The sequence below is a fragment of the Nycticebus coucang genome, chromosome 12 (assembly GCF_027406575.1).
Source record: "Nycticebus coucang isolate mNycCou1 chromosome 12, mNycCou1.pri, whole genome shotgun sequence".
Lineage (NCBI taxonomy): Eukaryota > Metazoa > Chordata > Mammalia > Primates > Lorisidae > Nycticebus > Nycticebus coucang.
Window position 1 is genome coordinate 72,411,788 of NC_069791.1, and position 18,177 is coordinate 72,429,964.

Sequence of the window (18,177 nt, forward strand, 5' to 3'; positions counted from 1 at the left end):
TTTGACCCATCCTCACTTCCCAGGCATTGGGACCTGGTGGACATCAGGCCTGCCTGTCCAGAAAAAGTAGTTGCTGATTTTCCATCAGCTCCCTACCCTCCTTTTTTAAAGTGCCCTTGACGCTGTAAGTCAGTTTGTACATCTGTGATCTGAATATTGTGTGGTTACAGGAGCCAGTCAGCCCCACGAGCAGCGGCCTAGTAGCTCTGAGGAGACTTCTGGAACAGAAGAAGAGGAAGAAGAGCCCAGCTTCATCATGGGGCGATGACCAAGTCTGCCACAGCAGCTGTCCAGCACAGCACTGCACCCTGGATAGAAAGTAAATGGGACCCTCTGAGCTGCTGAAAGTGCTGCCTATCAGTGGGACTTGGAGGCTATGGACTGAGGCAGTGCCTCCTGGACACACTCAAGGGCACTGGCTGCCAGAATCCCTCCACATGCCTGCTGAAAGGGACAGAGTTCCTGACCTGCTGGTGCCTGTTCTCGCACATTTCAGTGGTGATGGATTTAGGGCTGGTTTCTGTTAAGGGAACATTTAGTTAGTAAAGAACAGAAAACCTTCAGGTTTTGTTCATACATGTGAAACATGAATTACAAACGCTACAGGGAAGGCTATGATACAACATGATTGCAAAGGGGCCTCAAGAGTCAGCAGCAGGCCCTGTTTCCTGGACCTGTTCCCAGATTCAGTGAAGAAAATGGCTTTGGCTTTGGGGCTAACCTGAGTTGCTGGGCTCTGAGCCCCATTCCTTTCAGTAGTATGTGCAGGCCATGCTGCAGGGTGTCTGTTGCCACCAGTAGCTGCCTGCACACAGTGTGTATTGAGAAGCCCCATCCTGGGACTTCACTGCAGGCTGGGGGCACAAGAAGGTAACCTGGTGTGTGAAAAGAGCTACAGGGCATACACTGAGGCAGGGGGGTTCAAACCCAGCCTGGCTTGCTAAACAACAATGACAACTGCAACAAAAAAAATAGCCAGGTATTGTAGCAGACGCCTATAGTCCCAGCTACTTTGGAGGCTGAGGCAAGAGAATCACTTAACCCAAGAGTTTGAGGTTGCTGTAAGCAGTGACACCACAGCACTCTACTGAGGGCAACAAAGTGAGACTCTGTCTCAAAAAAAAAAAAAAAACTGCGGGGGAAATGGTAATGACCAGGAAATTAAGCAAGAGGGGGATGGTGGGGTGGGCTGAGCCCAAGTAGAGGACATAGGGGCTTCCAGCCCAACTGGAAGGGTGACTGGGCAAAAGCTGTATTTTCATCCCGAAGTCAAATGGCCCAGGAGAGGCTTGCTGGGGGAAGTGACAGAAGCATCAGAACTTTCCACCTTGGTCACACAGGAGCTGGGGGGTTAGAGAGAAGGGTGCAGAACTCCTGCTGTGTGTCCTCAAGTGTCCAAACCAACTTCCATACCCAGAGAGCAGGCTCAGCCTTTGACTTCAGGTGTTTTGAGGCCAATGGGGGCAACAAAGACAGTTTCTAATTAAATCAGTTGCTCCATTTTTGGATTATTTATCTCCCAGGTCCTAATAAGTATATTCTGTGCCTTTTATGCACTTCGATGAAATTAAGAAATAGCAGTTTTGAATGAAGTTCCCAAGAAACAGTTTTTCTTTTACTTCCCTAGTATAGATTTCCCCGGCCCCACTCTGAGCCATGTGACATCTGTGATAACTTCTGTCCTTTCAGAGTTTCAAGTCACAGGAATTTTTTCCTCCAGGAAGTTGAGATGGAGAGTCAGCCCTAACAAACTAGCAGAGAACCTCACCATGCATTTTAAAACCTGTGTTTCTCTTTTGTCAGTGACCAGCTAGTTTTGTGTTTTTTTCTTAGTTTGGACTATCTTTGGACTGTTGGTTTCTATACTCTTACTGTGAGTCTGTAGCCTGGAGTTCATTGGCATTCTCTTGTACTTCTAGGCTGTGCCAGAGCTTGGAGCCAGGAGACCTGGGTTTGAGTCCTGACGCTGGGTCTGCTAAGTCAGGTCACTGTGGGCAGGTGGCTTCCTGCCTCTGCCAGCTCACTTGGCAGATATGTATCAGCTGGCTGGGCAAATGAATAAATGAACAGCAGGATTGGAAAGAGGTTGATGTTTTATACCCTTACTTGATTTCAGAAGATGATGTTGAGGTAGCACATACCTTGTAGCAGTTTCTGACTTTTTTTTTTTTTTTTTTTGACATGGGGTCTTGCTCTGTCACCTGGGGTAGAGTGCAATGGTATCATCATAGCTTAAGGCAGCCTCAGATTCCTAGGCTTAAGCAGTCCTCCCACCTCAGCCTGTCAAGTTCCTGGGACTACTGGCATGCGCCACCATGCCTGGCTAATATTTCTATTTTTAGAAATAGCAGAAGAGATCTCATTCTTGCTCGGGCTGGTCTCAAACTGAGCTGAAGGGATCCTCCTGCCTTGGCTTCCCAGAGTGCTAGGATTATAGGTATGAGCAATGTCTGGCCAGTTTCTGACTATTTTTAAGAGTCATTGGTGGGCGGCGCCTGTGGCTTAGTCCGTGGGGTGCTGGCCCCATATACCGAGGGTGGTGGGTTCAAACCCCGCCCCGGCCAAACTGCAACCAAAAAATAGCTGGGCGTTGTGGTGGGCGCCTGTAGTCCCAGCTGCTCGGGAGGCTGAGGCAGGAGAATCGCTTAAGCCCAGGAGTTGGAGGTTGCTGTGAGCTGTGTGATGCCATGGCACTCTACCGAGGGCCATAAAGTGAGACTCTGTCTCTACAAAAAAAAAAAGAGTCATTGGTACCTTAGGTTGAATTACTCTCTTTCTCCCTTCAGGATGTGATTTGTGTGGGAAAAGAGGAACAAACATTGAGAAGAGAGTGGGTGATTCCAAGAGCCCCTGACCCCCAACAAAAGCTACAATTAGGGGAGAACCATGAAGTAATACCCTGTTGATGGCTTTTGGGTAGGGAGAAGTCTGGAACTGAACACAAAGTTATATATAACATAACTTGGTTGTTCCAGAAAACTGCATGTATAAAACAGTCTGATTTACCAGACAAGGTAGCCTTCTTTCATTCACTCTACAAATATGCATTGAGGTTTTCACGTGACAGCCCTGTGTTAGGCCTCATTATTTTTATTAGAATACTCTTTGCCCTTCAATTATATTCCCCCAGAATTTCCCAGACAAAATTTATTAACATAGGGGCTGGGCATAGTGGCTCATGCCTATAATCCTAGCACTCTGGGAGGCTTAGGCAGGTGAATTGCCTGAGCTCATGAGTTCAAGACCAGCCAGAGCAAGAGTGAGACCCCACCTCTAAAAATAGCAGGGCGTTGTGGACGGTGCCGATAGTCCTAGCTACTTGGGAGGCTGAGGCAAGAGAATTGCTTAAGCCCAAGAGTTTAAGGTTGCTGTGAGCTGTGACGTCATGGCACTCTACTGAGGATGACATAGATTCTGCCTCAAAAAAAAAAAAAATTTGAGTTGCCCAGTGACACACACATATGTGTTCCCAGCTGAAGGAGGTGATACTCTGCTTTCTTGTTTTAGTTTATACAATTAAGTCCTTTTCATGGTCTATTTAGTGTCCAGTTTGGGGCATGTTTTGTTTTTGTTTTTTCTTGATGCTGTGTAAGTTGGCCCCCAAGCATAGTGCTGAAGTGCTGTGTAGAGTCCCTAAGTGCAAGCAGGCTGTGATGTGCCTTATAGAGAAACTATGTGCATTAGATAGGTTCTGTCAGGCTTGAGTTTCATTGCTATTAACCATGAATCCAGTGTTAATGATCAACAGTAGATATTAAATAGTGTCTTTATTTATTTATTTTGAAACAGAACCTCAAGCTGTAGCCCTGGGTACAGTGCCGTGGCATCACAGCTCACAGTAACCTCTAACTCCTGGGTTCAAGCGATTCTCTTGCTCTGCCTACCAAGCAGCTGGGACTACAGGTGCCCACCACAATGCCCAGCTTTTTTTTTTTTTTTGGTCGGAGCCATCATTGTTGTTTGGTGGGCCCAGGCTGGATTTGAACTCCCCAGCTTAGGTGTATGTGGCTGGCGCCTTAGCTGCTTGAACCATAGGTGCCGAACCTAAATACAGTGTCTTTAAACAGAAGCACATAAAACAGGGTTTATGTATTAATGGTTACCAAAAATGTGATGAGAGGCTCACAGGAACCTAACCCTAATTTGCTCCTAGGAGCAATGGTTTGGTATTCACTAATGCACTGACTTTATAGAGTGTATCTACTACAATGAAGATCAACTCTGTGTTTATAGGCAGTGAGTGCATAAACAAGGCTGGAATTACAGACAGAAGTGTTTCCTCAAGCGAGGAAACTGACTTTATTGCTTCTTGCCTTGGCAACCTGGAGAATTTGGTGGTTGTACTGGTCCGACCCACATTGACTGTAGGACCAGAGCTGTCACACAGGACCTCAGCACTTGCTGCTGACCCTAAGACTCTTCCTCGTCCTAAGTAGAGTTTTTGTGTTTCCTCTCCCCTAGAGAAGACTGAAGTCTTGCACCACTCACTTACCAGCCCACAGCATCTAGGCCATGCTGGTGCGGTGCAGGATACTTCCTACCCCAGGCTCCTGCATTCCTGGCTCACTCCCACCAGCAGACAGACTTGTTCTGGTGTCTCCTAATGTGAAATAACAAAAGCCCTGTCTCCATGTTTTCCTTCTATCCTATCCCCTCTTTCTCAGCCAGGCCCCTAGAATTCCCTGCTTCTCCCTATTCACCATTCATCCAAGTTTTCATCCCCATCATCCTAGTCTTGGAAATCCAGCCCCCTGGTGGCATTCTGTACGCCTCTCCAAACACTCAGCATTCCTCACAGTCCTACTCCCCACTTGCCTTCTGCTTCTCTTCTGCTCAAACTTCAATGCCAGGCCAGGTGACCTGCAGTGCTGCCTTCTGTCCTGTTATAGTCAGGCCCCGGGAGCCTGTGGCTTTAACGGTCATCTTCACTGGTGCCTTCTGAGTTTGTCTGTGGTTTTACCTTCCCTTCAGTGCCCCGGATTCATGTCCATCTGCCAGTGTGGCATCTCCCCTTGGATGTCACATGGGCACTGAAGGCTCAGCACCTAAGTCTGCCTCCCACCTTGGTAAATTGCACCACCACCATCCAGTTCTTGAGCCCCTTACCTAAGAATCAGGGTCATCCTTTGTTCCTGTTTGTCTCATCTCCTACCCACAACCACGCATCAGCAGGGCAGGGGCTGCTGGCTCTCACAGCTGTGCCCTGTCCCCCCACCTTGCCCTGTGTACCACCTGCAGCTCTGTCTCGGGTAGATGCCGAGCCACCTGCTCAAGTGCTCCCAACCTGTTCCCTGTGTAGCAGCCAGAGCAACTCTTTAATATAAACACCAGATTTTTTTTTTATTATTATTTTTGAGACAGAGTCTCACTATGTTGCCCTCAATAGAATGCCTTGGTGTCACATCTTGCAGCAACCTCAAACTCTTGGGCTCAAGCGATTCTCCTGCCTCCACCTCCCAAGTAGCTGGGACTACAGGTGCCCACCACAACGCCTGGCTATTTTTTGGTTGTAGATTTTTTAGCAGGCCCAGGCCAGGTTCAAACCCGCCAGCCCTGATGTTCAAACCTGCCAGCACCCTAACCACTGAGCTATGGGCACCAAGCCTAGACACCAGATTTTCACCCCTGTGTGCTAAGTCCCTGATGGCTTCCTTCACACTTGGAATGAAATAAAAGTACAGCCCTACTGACTGCCTCTTTCTCATCCCTCCCGTGCTGGCCTCTTGCTTCTGATAGCCCCATCTCTACACTCATACCTGCCTCAGGGACTCCACACTTGCTCTTAGACCTCAGCTCAGATGGTACCTCCTTGGAGAGGCCTTTCTACCTACCCACCATGACTGACTGTATAGACCTGTCATTCATTCATCTGCCCGTGATATCCCAGTGTCCCACAGCCCTCAGCTTCCTGAGAGCAAGGACCTTGCCTGTCCTCGTTTTTGCTGCATCTAGTACCAGCACAGTGCTTGGGACATGATAGATGTTTAGTAAATGTTGCTAAGTGATTGAGCCAATCCCAGTGATGGCTGAAAGCTGACAGGGATGTTCTTCCCATCTGAAAAACTGCTTACATGGCAGGAAGAACTTCCGAGGGGGTGCATGCAGCTAGTTACATTCAATGTGGACTGCCACAGTGCTCACACTTGTGCCGCAGCTGCACCCGCAGAGGAGGCTGCTTAAAAACTCGGATCCCCTGGTGATGCCCCAGAGACTGAGTCATTACAGTTCAGACCCAAATACTCATTTTAAACAGATGCCCAAGAGATCCTACCGCACCACCCCACCCCTTGTGTCTTGAGAAACACTGGTTTTAAGGATATTAAGCACTATTACTATTACAAATTTACTTCCCTGTTTTCAACATTTCTCTTATAGAAAAACAAAAATTGGCTAGGCGCCTGTGGCTCAAGCGGCTAAGGCGCCAGCCACATACACCTGAGCTGGTAGGTTTGAATCCAGCCTGGGCCCACCAAACAATGATGGCTGAAACAAAAAATAGCCAGGCGTTGTGGGCGCCTGTAGTCCCAGCTACTTGGGAGGAGGAGGCAGGAGAATCGCTTGAGCCCAGGAGTTGGAGGTTGCTGTGAGCTGTGATGGCACTCTACCCAGGACGACAGCTTGAGGTTCTGTCTCAAAAAAAGAAAAAGAAAAACAAAAATTGGGGGTGGCGCCTATGGCTCAAAGGAGTAGGGTGCTGTCCCATATAACGGAGGTGGTGGGTTCAAACCCAGCCCCAGCCAAAAACTGCAAAAAAAAAAAAAAAAGAAAAAGAAAAAACAAAAAATATTATATTATTGAAGTAGAGGAGTGATTTTTTACTGACTTTAGAAATATAACTCAATCCACTTCCTTTGCAATCTCATGGGAACAGCCATGTTTTCTTTTTCCCTTTTGGAATTTATGTTTACTATTTGGCATACTTAACTAAAGTGAGCTACAATTACCGTATGTTAACATATATTTTAGTAAAGAGAACACTCTTAGAAATTAACTTTCAGTAAGCCCTATGAGGCTGTTTCTAATTTTCTTACTCCATAGAATGTACCAGATGTTTATTGAGCACCAACTAAATGCTAAATCTAACGGACCCCAAAGCCCAGTTCTATTCACTAGGAGGATGGTTTGCGAGACAAGGGTCTGATCAGGAACAAGATCTGGTGAGTATAGCATTGGGTGCTTAGTGGGCACCTGACCCAGGCCTAGGGGGATGCTGAGCTGAGCTCTTAAGAAGGTGGCTCAGTAATGTAAGGGTGAACAGAGAGCAAGCTGAGGGGGAAGCAGACACTCTGCCATGGTCTCTAGACCCAATTATGGGTAATCTCTGAAGGGGTAGGGCTGGAATGGAGAGACACAAGGACTTTTGACTTCGCAATTCAGAAAATAGACTGGAGGGGAACAGGTGGGCAGACCAGAGGTGGTGATGGCCCAAGTTTCTGTAGAATCAAGTGGGAACAGGGAGAGGTGGGGGAGACCTGAGACCTCTGGGGGAGAATTCTTAGGACCTACTGGGGAGGGAGGGAGTCCAGGATGACATGATATTTAGTGTCATCAACTGAGGAGATGATGGTTAAGTTCAGCTGTGGGCATGGTGAAGTTGAGGGCTCTGGGGACAGGTGCTGCAGAGATGTCCCCCAGCCTGGAAAGAGAGATCAAGGCTGAGTTGATATTGGGGCCATCAGGCTGCCGTAGTCCTTCAAACAATAGGGATGGATGAAACCAGTCAGGAGTGTAGAGAAGATACCCACACAGAACTCGAGACAGCAGGGGGGACAAACTGGTGGAGTCACTACTAAGCAAGGAAACACACCTTGCTTAGTAGTGGGAGGGGCCCAATGGCAGACAAGGCTGATGGCTAAACATCCTCTGAGGTTAGCAACACACTGTCTAGACTACAGAGGGCGGAGGAGGAAATGACCAGACGCTGCTCTCTGCTGAGGAGAGGCCTGGCCATGAAGTGGGCAAAGGTCATGGTGGGAGGTTAAAGAAAGTGACAAGAAGGTGAGACAGTGGCAGGAGAGTGGCTAAAAGGTACCAGGCTCAGAGGAAAGGAGGAGGGGCAGGAGGAAGGTGGGGTTTGCTGGGTCAGGGAGAGGAGTGGGGTCTGTGGAGTGAGAAAGGTCAGAAGGTGGACACTGGATGATGACAGGAGCTAGGCCAGGCAATAGGAGTGAATGGCCAAGGGACCAGAACTGATGCATCAGGGGACACAAACTATGCAAGCTGGGAGGCCGTCCTCAGTGCTTATACCTGGAGTCCTGAGAAAAGCAAGGACCACAGTTCCCTACTGGAGGGGATATGCATCCCATGAGCAGGACTAGAAGGTGGCTGACTCTTTGCACGTGCCATTTGGCACTAGTCTTTTGCAAATGTGAGTAGCTGAGGATGTAGGAGAGGAAGCGACTTCTCAAGGTCAGCAGCTAGGGAAATAGCCCAGACATCCTTGTTGGAGCCGGCACTTGTGCACCTTGACCTGAACCTTCTTTCCTCTGTGTAACTCCCACTCAACTACCTATGCAGCCAAGGGGGACCCTCCTACTATTAGTTTTTGTTTTTTGCAGTTTTTGGCCGGGGCTGGGTTTGAACCCGCCACCTCTGGCATATGGGCCGGCGCCCTACTCCTTTGAGCCACAGGTGCCGCCCCTTACTATTAGTTTTGTGATTGCTAGATCTCAATTTCAACATGGTGCTGTCAACCTCCTCAATCTTTTAGAGGGGAAAAAAAGCCATTCTCTGTGTTTGGTTAGGAAACTAACTCTGAAAAGTACCAGTAATTATGACTTGCATTTTGCTTCTATCCAGGCAAGCTGGATAAACCTGCCTGGGGGGTGGAGGCACTAATAACTGGCATAGAAAGCTTTCTTAAGAATGAACAAAGTCAGGCTGCAGAGAGGATTCAACAAGCAAAGACCTCCCTTGCTGAAGGGATGTTCATCTGTGATGCAACTGCTGCAGTTTACAAAGTGTATCCTTCCTGTTTTCCAATTCCTTTTATCAAGAGCTCCACATTTAAAAGCCACAGTATGATTGCATTTGGGGAAACTTTGCCTCCTGAAATTCAAATTATCCCTTTCCCATAGCCATCTATAGGTGGGAGGGGCAGGAGTCAACCTGGCATTTTATAACCATGTTTAGGGCCTAACCTGCCTGTTAGGTCAGTAATCAGGAGGGGGAAACATGGCTTATTAGGCTGTCAGCAATGGCCACTAAAGCACAACTTGAGCTGGGCACAGTGGCTCATGCCTGTAATCCCAGTATATTGAGAGGCTGAGGTGGGAAGATCATTTGAGGCCGGGAGTTTGAGACCAGCTTGGGCAACATAACAAGATCCTGTCTCTACAAAAAATTTAAAATTAGGGTGGTGCCTGTGGCTCAAAGGAGTAGAGCGCCGGCCCCATATTCTGGAGGTGGCGGGTTCAAACCCAGCCCCAGCCAAAAGAAATTTTTTTTAGATTGGCTAGGTGTGGTGATGCACACACACCTGTAATCTCAGCTACCCAGGAGGGTAACCCAGGAGGATCCCTTGAACCCAGTAGTTTGAGGTTGCAATGAGGTATGATTGGGCCACTACACTCCAACCTGGGCACCACAAAAAACACAACAGTACAACTTGAAGTGTAAATGAATTTAGCCTGGCTGACTCGAGTGGAATTTTCTTTCATCTGGATAAATGTGTCATGGTCCAATGCTGTTGTGACAGACGGAAAAATCGTATGTAGGGCATGCAGCAGTGTACCAGGCACGCAGCAAGGACAGTCTGGCACAGACAGCAGATAGGATCCCATCTTGCCTTCAGTTAATTATTTATGTGCACTTCCTGGTAAGAGCGTTCCTGTTTGAATATCGCCGTCAACAAACCGCAGAGTTCACCATTAGGGTGAGAGATTCCCTGAAGTAGCGAAGGGAAGGCGCTGGGCACTTCAGAAACCCTTCAGGACCATCCCAGAACAGCCATAAGAATGAGCGCGTTGAGCCAGAGTTGGGTCTCCGCTGATGTTACTGGGCCCGTGAGCGGGCGGTGCTGTCCGGGCGACCCTCAACCTGCTCTGTGTGGTGCCATTTCTGGGCAGAACAGGGCAACCAAACGGAGCTTCCCCTTCCACGCCTCTCCCCCACACTCGCCTCACCCCTCCACTCGGCCAGTGACCCATGCTAGACACCCCTCTAGCTAACCATGTCAAACCTGGGCTTCCCTTCTGTGCTCATACCTAGCAGCAGAGACAGCCCAGCTCCTAGTCTGTCGCGGGGGACCAGTCCTTTCGCGCGCCCCGCCGAAGCCTGTGGCCACTCCGGGTGAGCCCGAGACAGGACAGGAGGGATGCACTCGGCTCGCGGTCTCCCCGGAACCCCACCCTCCACTGCACAGGCTCCGAGATGGTCACGGGGGGACCCGACCACCAGGTAAAGGAACCCCTGCCCCCCACCCCCGCACTCCCGAAGGAGGGCCCGCGAGCCCTGCCCCTTCAGGCCCGGAGGGTGACGTGGCTGCAGCGCCCCCGTGGGCCGGTCACGTGATAGCGGTGCGCCGTTGCCGTGGCAGCGGTTGCGCGGGCCGGCGGGGGTGGGGCGCCTGGCCGAGGCGGGGCCCGGGGGGAACCCCGCGCGACCGGCGGAAGGAGGGAAGGGGCCCCGCTTGGCGCCCCGGCCGGGCCACAGGGCCTCACAGCTACGCCACCGCCGCCTGCCGCGAGCCCCGAGCGGGGGGCAGACAGAGCAGCTCCGGTGAGTGATCCGCGGCGGCCCCGTGCCCACCCCTCCCTCGGCCGCCAGAGTCAGGCGAGGGTGGGGGGAAGGGCGCCCGCCCAGCTGGGGAGCCAGAATGGACCTGGGGACTCTCTCCGGAGGAGGGACCCGGCTTCCTCCTAGGCAGGCTCGAGATGGAGCAGGAGGAGGAGAGGACGCCGCAGAGTTGGGGGGCGCCCAGGTGACCCCAGCCCCGCAGTATCCCGGCAGGGGTGCGTCGCCAACAGGATTCAGAGGGGGCCGCGGGTCAGGTCCTGTGGCCGCTGGGGCTATCCTGGAAAGGGGACCGAGATGCAGGTAGACGCTTCTCAGAGGCCCCCTCCCCACGCGCCTGTGTGACAGAGACTCCCCATGGCCGGTGCCCTAGATGTTTAGAGGAAGTCATGACAGGCCAACTCCAAAACCTTCCCCCTGGAAATGTTTCTGACAGACTCCCTCCGCCCCCGGGGGTATCGCTCATCTTTATAGAGAAGGTCACTTTTACCCTGTAAGAACTCTTTACCCTGATTGCTCCTTATGAAAACAAGGAAACAAAAAACCCAAGGAGATTCAGCCAGCAGAGGCACCTTTGGAGCCTGAGCCTGAGCCTCCCATCAGAAATGTAGGGCTCACTCTGTCCCAACCCCACCTGCTTCCTGAGGTCAAGCTATGAGGACCAGACTCTGTCCCTGCCCTTAGGCCCTGAGGCCTGGACAGGTCCTCCCCTGAGAGTCAAAGGATGGATTTCAGCCTGTCCTGGGCTGCTCTGTCTTGAGGAGGTGGCTTTTATACCTCCAGAACTGCAGGCCTGTCTCAAGACCCTGCTCCTGGCAGACTGATGGTCCTTCCTTTTCAACTCCACCCACTGAGGGACATCTGCAGGGCCAAGCCTGCCGTAGCCACTCCCTGGAAGCCACCCTCAGACCTCACTGCCCTGAGTGTTCCTTCTACACTCTCAGACTTGGGTCCGGTCTATCTTGATGGTCTGTGGACTTCTCTTTTGTCCCGTTGGAAGTCACTAGGGCCTTCCCTGCTTGCAGTCTGTCAAACATTTCCCTGGGTTGAACTGTGGTCCCAAAGCAGTCTGACCCAGCAGTCCCCAGATGGTTTCCCTCACCAGCTCCTACTATGCCCCTACAGCCTAACACTGCCAGAGAAAGGCCAGCACAGTCATGCTGCCTGGGCCAGTATCCAAGTATCTTCCACTCACATCTCCCTGCACCCACCATGCCCCAGACAGCCATCCTTCCTGCCATGTCCCCTGCAGGGTGGGAGCCATCCTAAATGTGCCTGGAGCTTATCTTCCTGCTGCTCAGAACTCTTACATGTTGGGGTGAGCGAATCTTGCCTTGGAGAGAGGGTTGCCAAGGCAGTCTTCACTTCATCCTATGCGGTCCCCTTCCTTGTGTTGCCTGTGGGGTTGGGGGTGGGGGCAAGGAGAGGGGATCTTTTCCCTGCCTCCCTACCTATCCATGGGGGGGCGGATTTAGCTCATTGGAAGAGTCACCCCCTTATCTTGTTCTCCCACTGGGCAATGAAATTCTCTGAAGCCTCTGTGGGATGCAGGAGGGGTGAAGGAGAGATGCTTGAGATGGAGAGGATAGCCTCCCCAACCCCCACCCTGTATGTTGTCTTCATCAGACCTGCAGGCTCAATACTGTTCTATATAGGAGGGGGAAGGGGCAGGGAAAATGTATTTCCAAATTATGACATTTTCAATTATGTGGAGCCAACCAACAGATTGGTTTAATGAACACTGTTTCTCTGAATTCTCCCCAAGGGAAGGGGATGTTCCAGGGATGGAAGTGCTTGAATGCAGTGCTGCTGGCTGAGATGGGACTGAGCACCCGAGTTGGCGTTCTTACAAATGACCTGGTAATTGGCATCCCCTGGCAGAAATACCACAAAACTGTTCCAGGGATCTTATTGGCCAAAAACAGGAGGCAAGAGAGACCTCCACGTCCAGCACCTTCTTGCTGAGCCCTACTAGAGGCTGGCATGGATGGATGAAATCCGGGGCATTTCCTCAGCTGCCCAACCTGGTATACAGCCTCCACTCCACCCATCCACACTCTGCCTGACCCCTAGAAACACTGATATGTTTGTAATAGGCTGAAGTAGCTCTCCATAGAGTCTATGTAGGCCTGAATAGAGAAGTTATTCTCTGATGCCAAGTAAGCCACAGGTGCCTGTGCCCTTGAGGTATGCCCTACAGATTAATTAGTGCTGATCTTGGCATTGCTGCCAGGCCAGCTCCTCCCCTTGGGCCACATGAGACTTCCATCTTCTGTTTGGATTAGTGGAGGTTTGGGGTTAAATTCACAGATCTCGACAGATCAGTCCTTCTGATGTTCAATCCATGTTACTATCCAACCAGATGTCTACTGTTAGGTAATTGTCCCAGAGAAAGCCCCTCCCCCAGAAAAGCCCCTTCCTACTTTCTACAGACCAAGATTAGCTGTCTCACTTTTTTAAAAAAATTTTTTTATTTTTAATTTTAGCTTGCTTGTTCATTCTTCTTCGTTTGAAGTGTTCTTTTTTTTTTTTTCTCTTCTTCCTTTGGTGATTCTCTTTCCCTTTGCCTCCCTAGTAGCTGGGATTACAGACGCCCGCCACAACGTCTGGCTTTTTTTGATGTTAGTAGAGACAGGGTTTCACTCTGGCTCACTCCTGCTCATACTGGTCTCAAACCTCGAACCCCTGAGCTCAGGCAATCCACCCACCTCAGCCTCCCACAGTGCTGGGACTACAGGCATGAGCCACCACGCCAGGCCATCTGTCTCACTCTTAAAGTTATAGCTACCTGCTGAAAATTTCAAACTTATGGCCTGCCCCTAACAACTCTTCCTGCCAGAGCAGTAACTCCTTACTGGCTATTCTACCATCACATCACCATTCTAAGACTTCCTTCCCCTAACGAACTTCTATAAAGAGGTGCACTCTCCCCCCCGCTTCCTCGCTCTCTCTTTTCTCTCCTCCTTGGTGCTGCTCTGCAGCATCCCTCCCTCGTCAATAAAAACCTTTTGTACAAGCCTTGGTGGTTTGTGAGATCTCTGCCAGTCAAGTGCCACCCTTTCATCTACCAGGTATGGGTCCAGGCATCTCCAGTGTTTATTCCTCCTTAAAACGTACTCTTATCATGGTGGATTTAGTTTTCACTTGCTGAAGGTTTCCATTGCAAGCCTGGATGTGACTGTAGTTTTATAAACCCAGTATTTTTTTAGGGCAAACTGTACTGATTAAAATTTAAGTTGGATTGGGGTGGCACCTGTGGCTCAGTGAGTAGGGCGCCAGCCCCATATACTGAGGGTGGCGGGTTCAAACCTGGCCCCAGCCAAACTGCAACAACAACAACAAAAATAGCCGGGCGTTGTGGCAGACGCCTGTGGTCCCAGCTACCCAGGAGGCTGAGGCAAAAGAATTGCCTAAGCCCAGGAATTGGAGGTTGCTTTGAGCTGTGACACTACAGCACTCTACCAAGGGCAATAAAGTGAGATTCTGTCTCTAAAAAAAACAAAACTAGCAGTTACCTAGAAATGTTTATCCCGTGGTTGGCCCCTGGACATTGCAAGCAGTTCTGAGTTTCCAGGTGCACAATCTTGTTCAAAGTCCTATATGTGGGAATAGCCTCATTTTGCACAGGAGGGAGTGAGGTCAGAAAGGTCAGCTGCCACGCATAGTTTCACACAAATCGAGGTGTTATGACTTCAGGTGCTAAGGGCCTCCTTCTAAACAGCTGCTGTTCCTTTGGACCCCATGTTTTGACTTGTAGCATATATAGCAGGCCTTGGGGAAAGTTAAATGGGCTTGGAGTCTGGTTTTACAAGGCCACAGAAACCCTCTCAGCTACCTGAGTGCGTCTCTTCCCTTCCCCAGCCTGGCTCCCACCATGAGCACTGAGCTCAACGTTCCTGTGGACTCCTCCACTCCCGCTTGCTCTGAGCCTGGCCACAAGGGCATGGATTACCGCGACTGGGTCCGCCGCAGCTACCTGGAACTGGTCACTTCCAATCACCACTCGGTGCAGGCTCTGTCCTGGAGGAAGCTCTACCTGAGCAGGGCCAAACTGAAGGCCTCCAGCAGGACCTCAGCCCTCCTCTCTGGTTTTGCCATGGTGAGTGCAGGCCCATGGCGGGAGCTCAGCCAGTCAGTCAGAGGGGCAAAGTGCTCCCTCTAGGCTGTTGGCAGCCGGGATAGCCCATTGGGAAGTGTCTTTCCATGTCCCAATTACTCCAAGAGGGCTGTTTGTTGGGGTGCAGGGTAGGGAGAAGCAATTCTGAGAGGATTAGTGTGTGGGGGGAGGGGGTCCAAGCACCTGAGTCCTCAGAAAGCCCACTCTCTCCAGTGCACTTAAAATATTTCCTTAGCATGGAGGTTAGTGCAGGGTAATTAAAATATCTTCAGTGTACAGGGTTTCCTGGGGACAGATATCCACTTCTGTCCTACCTCGGGCACTACCCAAAAGTTTGGAAATCTGAGAAATATGAGGAGGGACTCACAGATTGATTGGGGTTTGCTCAGTTTAGCCCAACTGGGGATACAGACTTGTTCCCTGAGTGTTGCCTCCAGAGTAACAAAGCAGAAACTCTGGCCTGGCTGCCAGCTGCCAGTTTCCCTGAGTCATCCCCTATAAGCTGTGCCCTAGGAGAAGAGTCAGTCTGGAGGCAAAGCCTTGGCTCTAAAAAGGGGCCCATCTCCTATTGACTGCAGAACCTTTGACTCACGCCCCTCAGGGGATTTTTTCCTGAGTTGAGGACTCAGAGTGAAAGACAGAAGTGCACTCAGAGGTTTTACTGGGTTGGAAGTTGTTTATTTCTTTTTTTTTTTTGTAGAGACAGAGTCTCACATACCACCCTCAGGTAGAGTGCCGTGGCATCACACAGCTCACAGCAACCTCTAACTCTTGGGTTTACGCGATTCTCTTGCCTCAGCCTCCTGAGCAGCTGGGACTACAGGCACCTGCCACAACGCCCGGCTATTTTTTTGTTGCAATTTGGCCGGGGCTGGGTTTGAACCCGCCACCCTCGGCATATGGGGCCGGCGCCCTACTCACTGAGCCACAGGCGCCGCTCGGAAGTTGTTTATTTCTTTTTTTTTTTTTTTTTTTGGCCGGGGCTGGGCTTGAACCCACCACCTCCGGCATATGGGACCGGCGCCCTACCCGTTGAGCCACAGGCGCCGCCCAGTTGTTTATTTCTTTACATTAAGACAGTTGTTTTTTGGGAGGCGCCTATAGCTCGGTGGGTAGGGCGCCAACCCCATATACGGACAAAATGAGACTCTGTCTTTTGAGACTGTCTTTTTTGTCACCCTCAGTAGAGTGCAATGGCATCACAGCTCACAGCAACCTCCAGCTCTTGAGCTTAGGTGATTCTCTTGCCTCAGCCTCCCAAGTAGCTGGGGACAGGCGCCCGCCACAACATCCGGCTATTTTTTGTTGCAGTTTTGGCCGGGGCTGGATTTGAATCTGCGGCCCTCGGTATATGGGGCCTGCACCCTACTCACTGAGCCAGTTGTTAAGTTGGTAGTGCAACTGAAAATAAAAAGCTGTCAAGAGGGAGCCATTGTGGACACAAGAGCCTGTTGAGTTATTGGTATGGGCCACTCTTGGACAACTGAGACATTTCATAGAGGGTAAAGCTTTGTACAAGGTGGGGCAGAGGTCACCTAATTTTGTGTTTATACTTATTTAGGTCTCATGTTTTATTTTTTGAACGTATTTATGAAGAATATAATCATACAGTGTACAACTTTGGCTCAGAGTGACTTTTTCCCCAAAGTTTTCACCTCATTAAAAAGAATATTTAAAAAAAAAAAAGAATATTTTCTCAATCTTAATTTTAAGGAATATGTGTGAGAAGTTTAGATGTCATTATTAAATCGAAGCTTGTTTTTTTTTTTTTTTTTTTTTTTGGCCGGGGCTGGGTTTGAACCCGCCACCTCCGGCATATGGGACCGGCGCCCTACCCGCTGAGCCACAGGAGCCGCCCGAAGCTTGTTTTTTATACCACAGAAGAATTGTATCACATTACATTTTTCTAACCTATGTTTTTTTTTTTTCCCCTCACCTTTGAAAAATTAACTCTCAAGTATTACAGCACTAATACACGGAAGGTGGTTTCCTCTCTGTGTGGGGCCTGGGTTTTGGAAATAATTTCTTGGCTGCAGCTGTCTTTTTTTAGACCCTGGGGGTCCAAACATTTGGCTTTCCAAACTTATGAAAGCTCTACTCCCTAACAAAATACTTCCCCCCAATAAAATTTGAAAAGAAGCTCCGCAAATAGAGCTGTAATAGACATTTGAATTCTGGAGGAAGAGTTTGTGACTTAATGGGTACCCTGGGGAGGGGGATGTCTTGGTTTTAGAATGAGAATAGTAGGGGTGGGAATCCTGAGTCACCGCACTTGGCCCACAGAAGTCACATTTTCTTGTGATTGTTCATTTCCTCCTCATTGAGGGAGCCTCTCCTCTCTACCAGTAACTGCTTCCTCAAGCAGTGTGGAGACACATTGCAGAAGCCACATAGTGCCCTTGCTCTCTCTTTTAGATGCTCCTTTTCAGGGAGGCAGCCCCAGCCTGACATGCAGTGGCCATAACAGTATTCAGTCACCCCTTTGTATCCTGGAGGGATGAGTGCCAGGGCCCCCAAGGATGCCAAAATCCACAGATGCTCAAGTCCTTGGTGTAACATTTGCATGTAGGCACATCCTCCTGTATACTCTAAATTACCTCTAGATTACTTAGATTACCTAATACAATATAAATGCTATGTCAGTAGTTATGCTGTATTGATTTTTTTTTTTTACAGTTTTTGGCCGGGGCTGGGTTTGAACCCTCCATCTCCAGCATATGGGGCTGGCGCCCTACTCCTTTGAGCCACAGGCGCCACCCTGACTTTTTATTTGTGTTTTCTTTTTTTTTTTTTTTTTTTTGTAGAGACAGAGTCTCACATACCACCCTCAGGTAGAGTGCCGTGGCATCACACAGCTCACAGCAACCTCTAACTCTTGGGCTTACGCGATTCTCTTGCCTCAGCCTCCCGAGCAGCTGGGACTACAGGCGCCTGCCACAACGCCCAGCTATTTTTTTGTTGCAATTTGGCCGGGGCTGGGTTTGAACCCGCCACCCTCGGCATATGGGGCCGGCGCCCTACTCACTGAGCCACAGGCGCCGCCCTTTATTTGTGTTTTCTTTTTTTTTTTTTTTTTTTTTTTGAGACAGTCTCACTTTGTCACCCTCAAAGGAATGCCATGGCATCATAGCTCACAGTAACCTCAAACTCTTGGGCTCAAATGATCCTCTTGCCTCAGCCTCTCAAATAGCTGGTACTATAGGCACCTGCCACAATGCTTGGCCAGTTTTTTTGTTTTTAGTAGAGATGGGGTCTTGCCCTTGCTCAGGCTGGTCTGGAACTCCTGAGCTTGGCCTCTCAGTGTGCTAGGATTATGGGGTTGAGCC

The 18,177-nt window shown here is 50.0% G+C and overlaps 2 protein-coding genes across 9 annotated transcripts in view; both read left to right on the forward strand.

Moving 5' to 3' along the window:
* PRKRIP1 (PRKR interacting protein 1) overlaps nt 1–7,145 on the forward strand; it is a 55,018-nt gene extending 47,873 nt beyond the window's left edge. The window contains exon 6 of the mRNA XM_053557489.1: nt 171–7,145. Within this exon, the coding sequence (XP_053413464.1) occupies nt 171–268 (98 nt within the window). The 3' untranslated portion in view covers nt 269–7,145. The remainder of the gene's footprint in view (nt 1–170) is intronic.
* A 2,279-nt stretch (nt 7,146–9,424) lies between these two features.
* ORAI2 (ORAI calcium release-activated calcium modulator 2) overlaps nt 9,425–18,177 on the forward strand; it is a 204,060-nt gene continuing 195,307 nt past the window's right edge. For 3 of the 8 annotated variants that reach the window (XR_008373441.1, XR_008373440.1, XM_053557508.1), the window contains exons 1-3: nt 9,436–10,719; nt 12,500–12,594; nt 14,596–14,833. Coding sequence is in view for 1 of the 8 variants with exons in the window: in XM_053557508.1 (XP_053413483.1) it covers nt 12,587–12,594; nt 14,596–14,833 (246 nt within the window). In the remaining 7 variants the exon portion in view is untranslated. The other 5 variants (XR_008373444.1, XR_008373442.1, XR_008373443.1 and 2 more) reach the window with 5 other exon arrangements.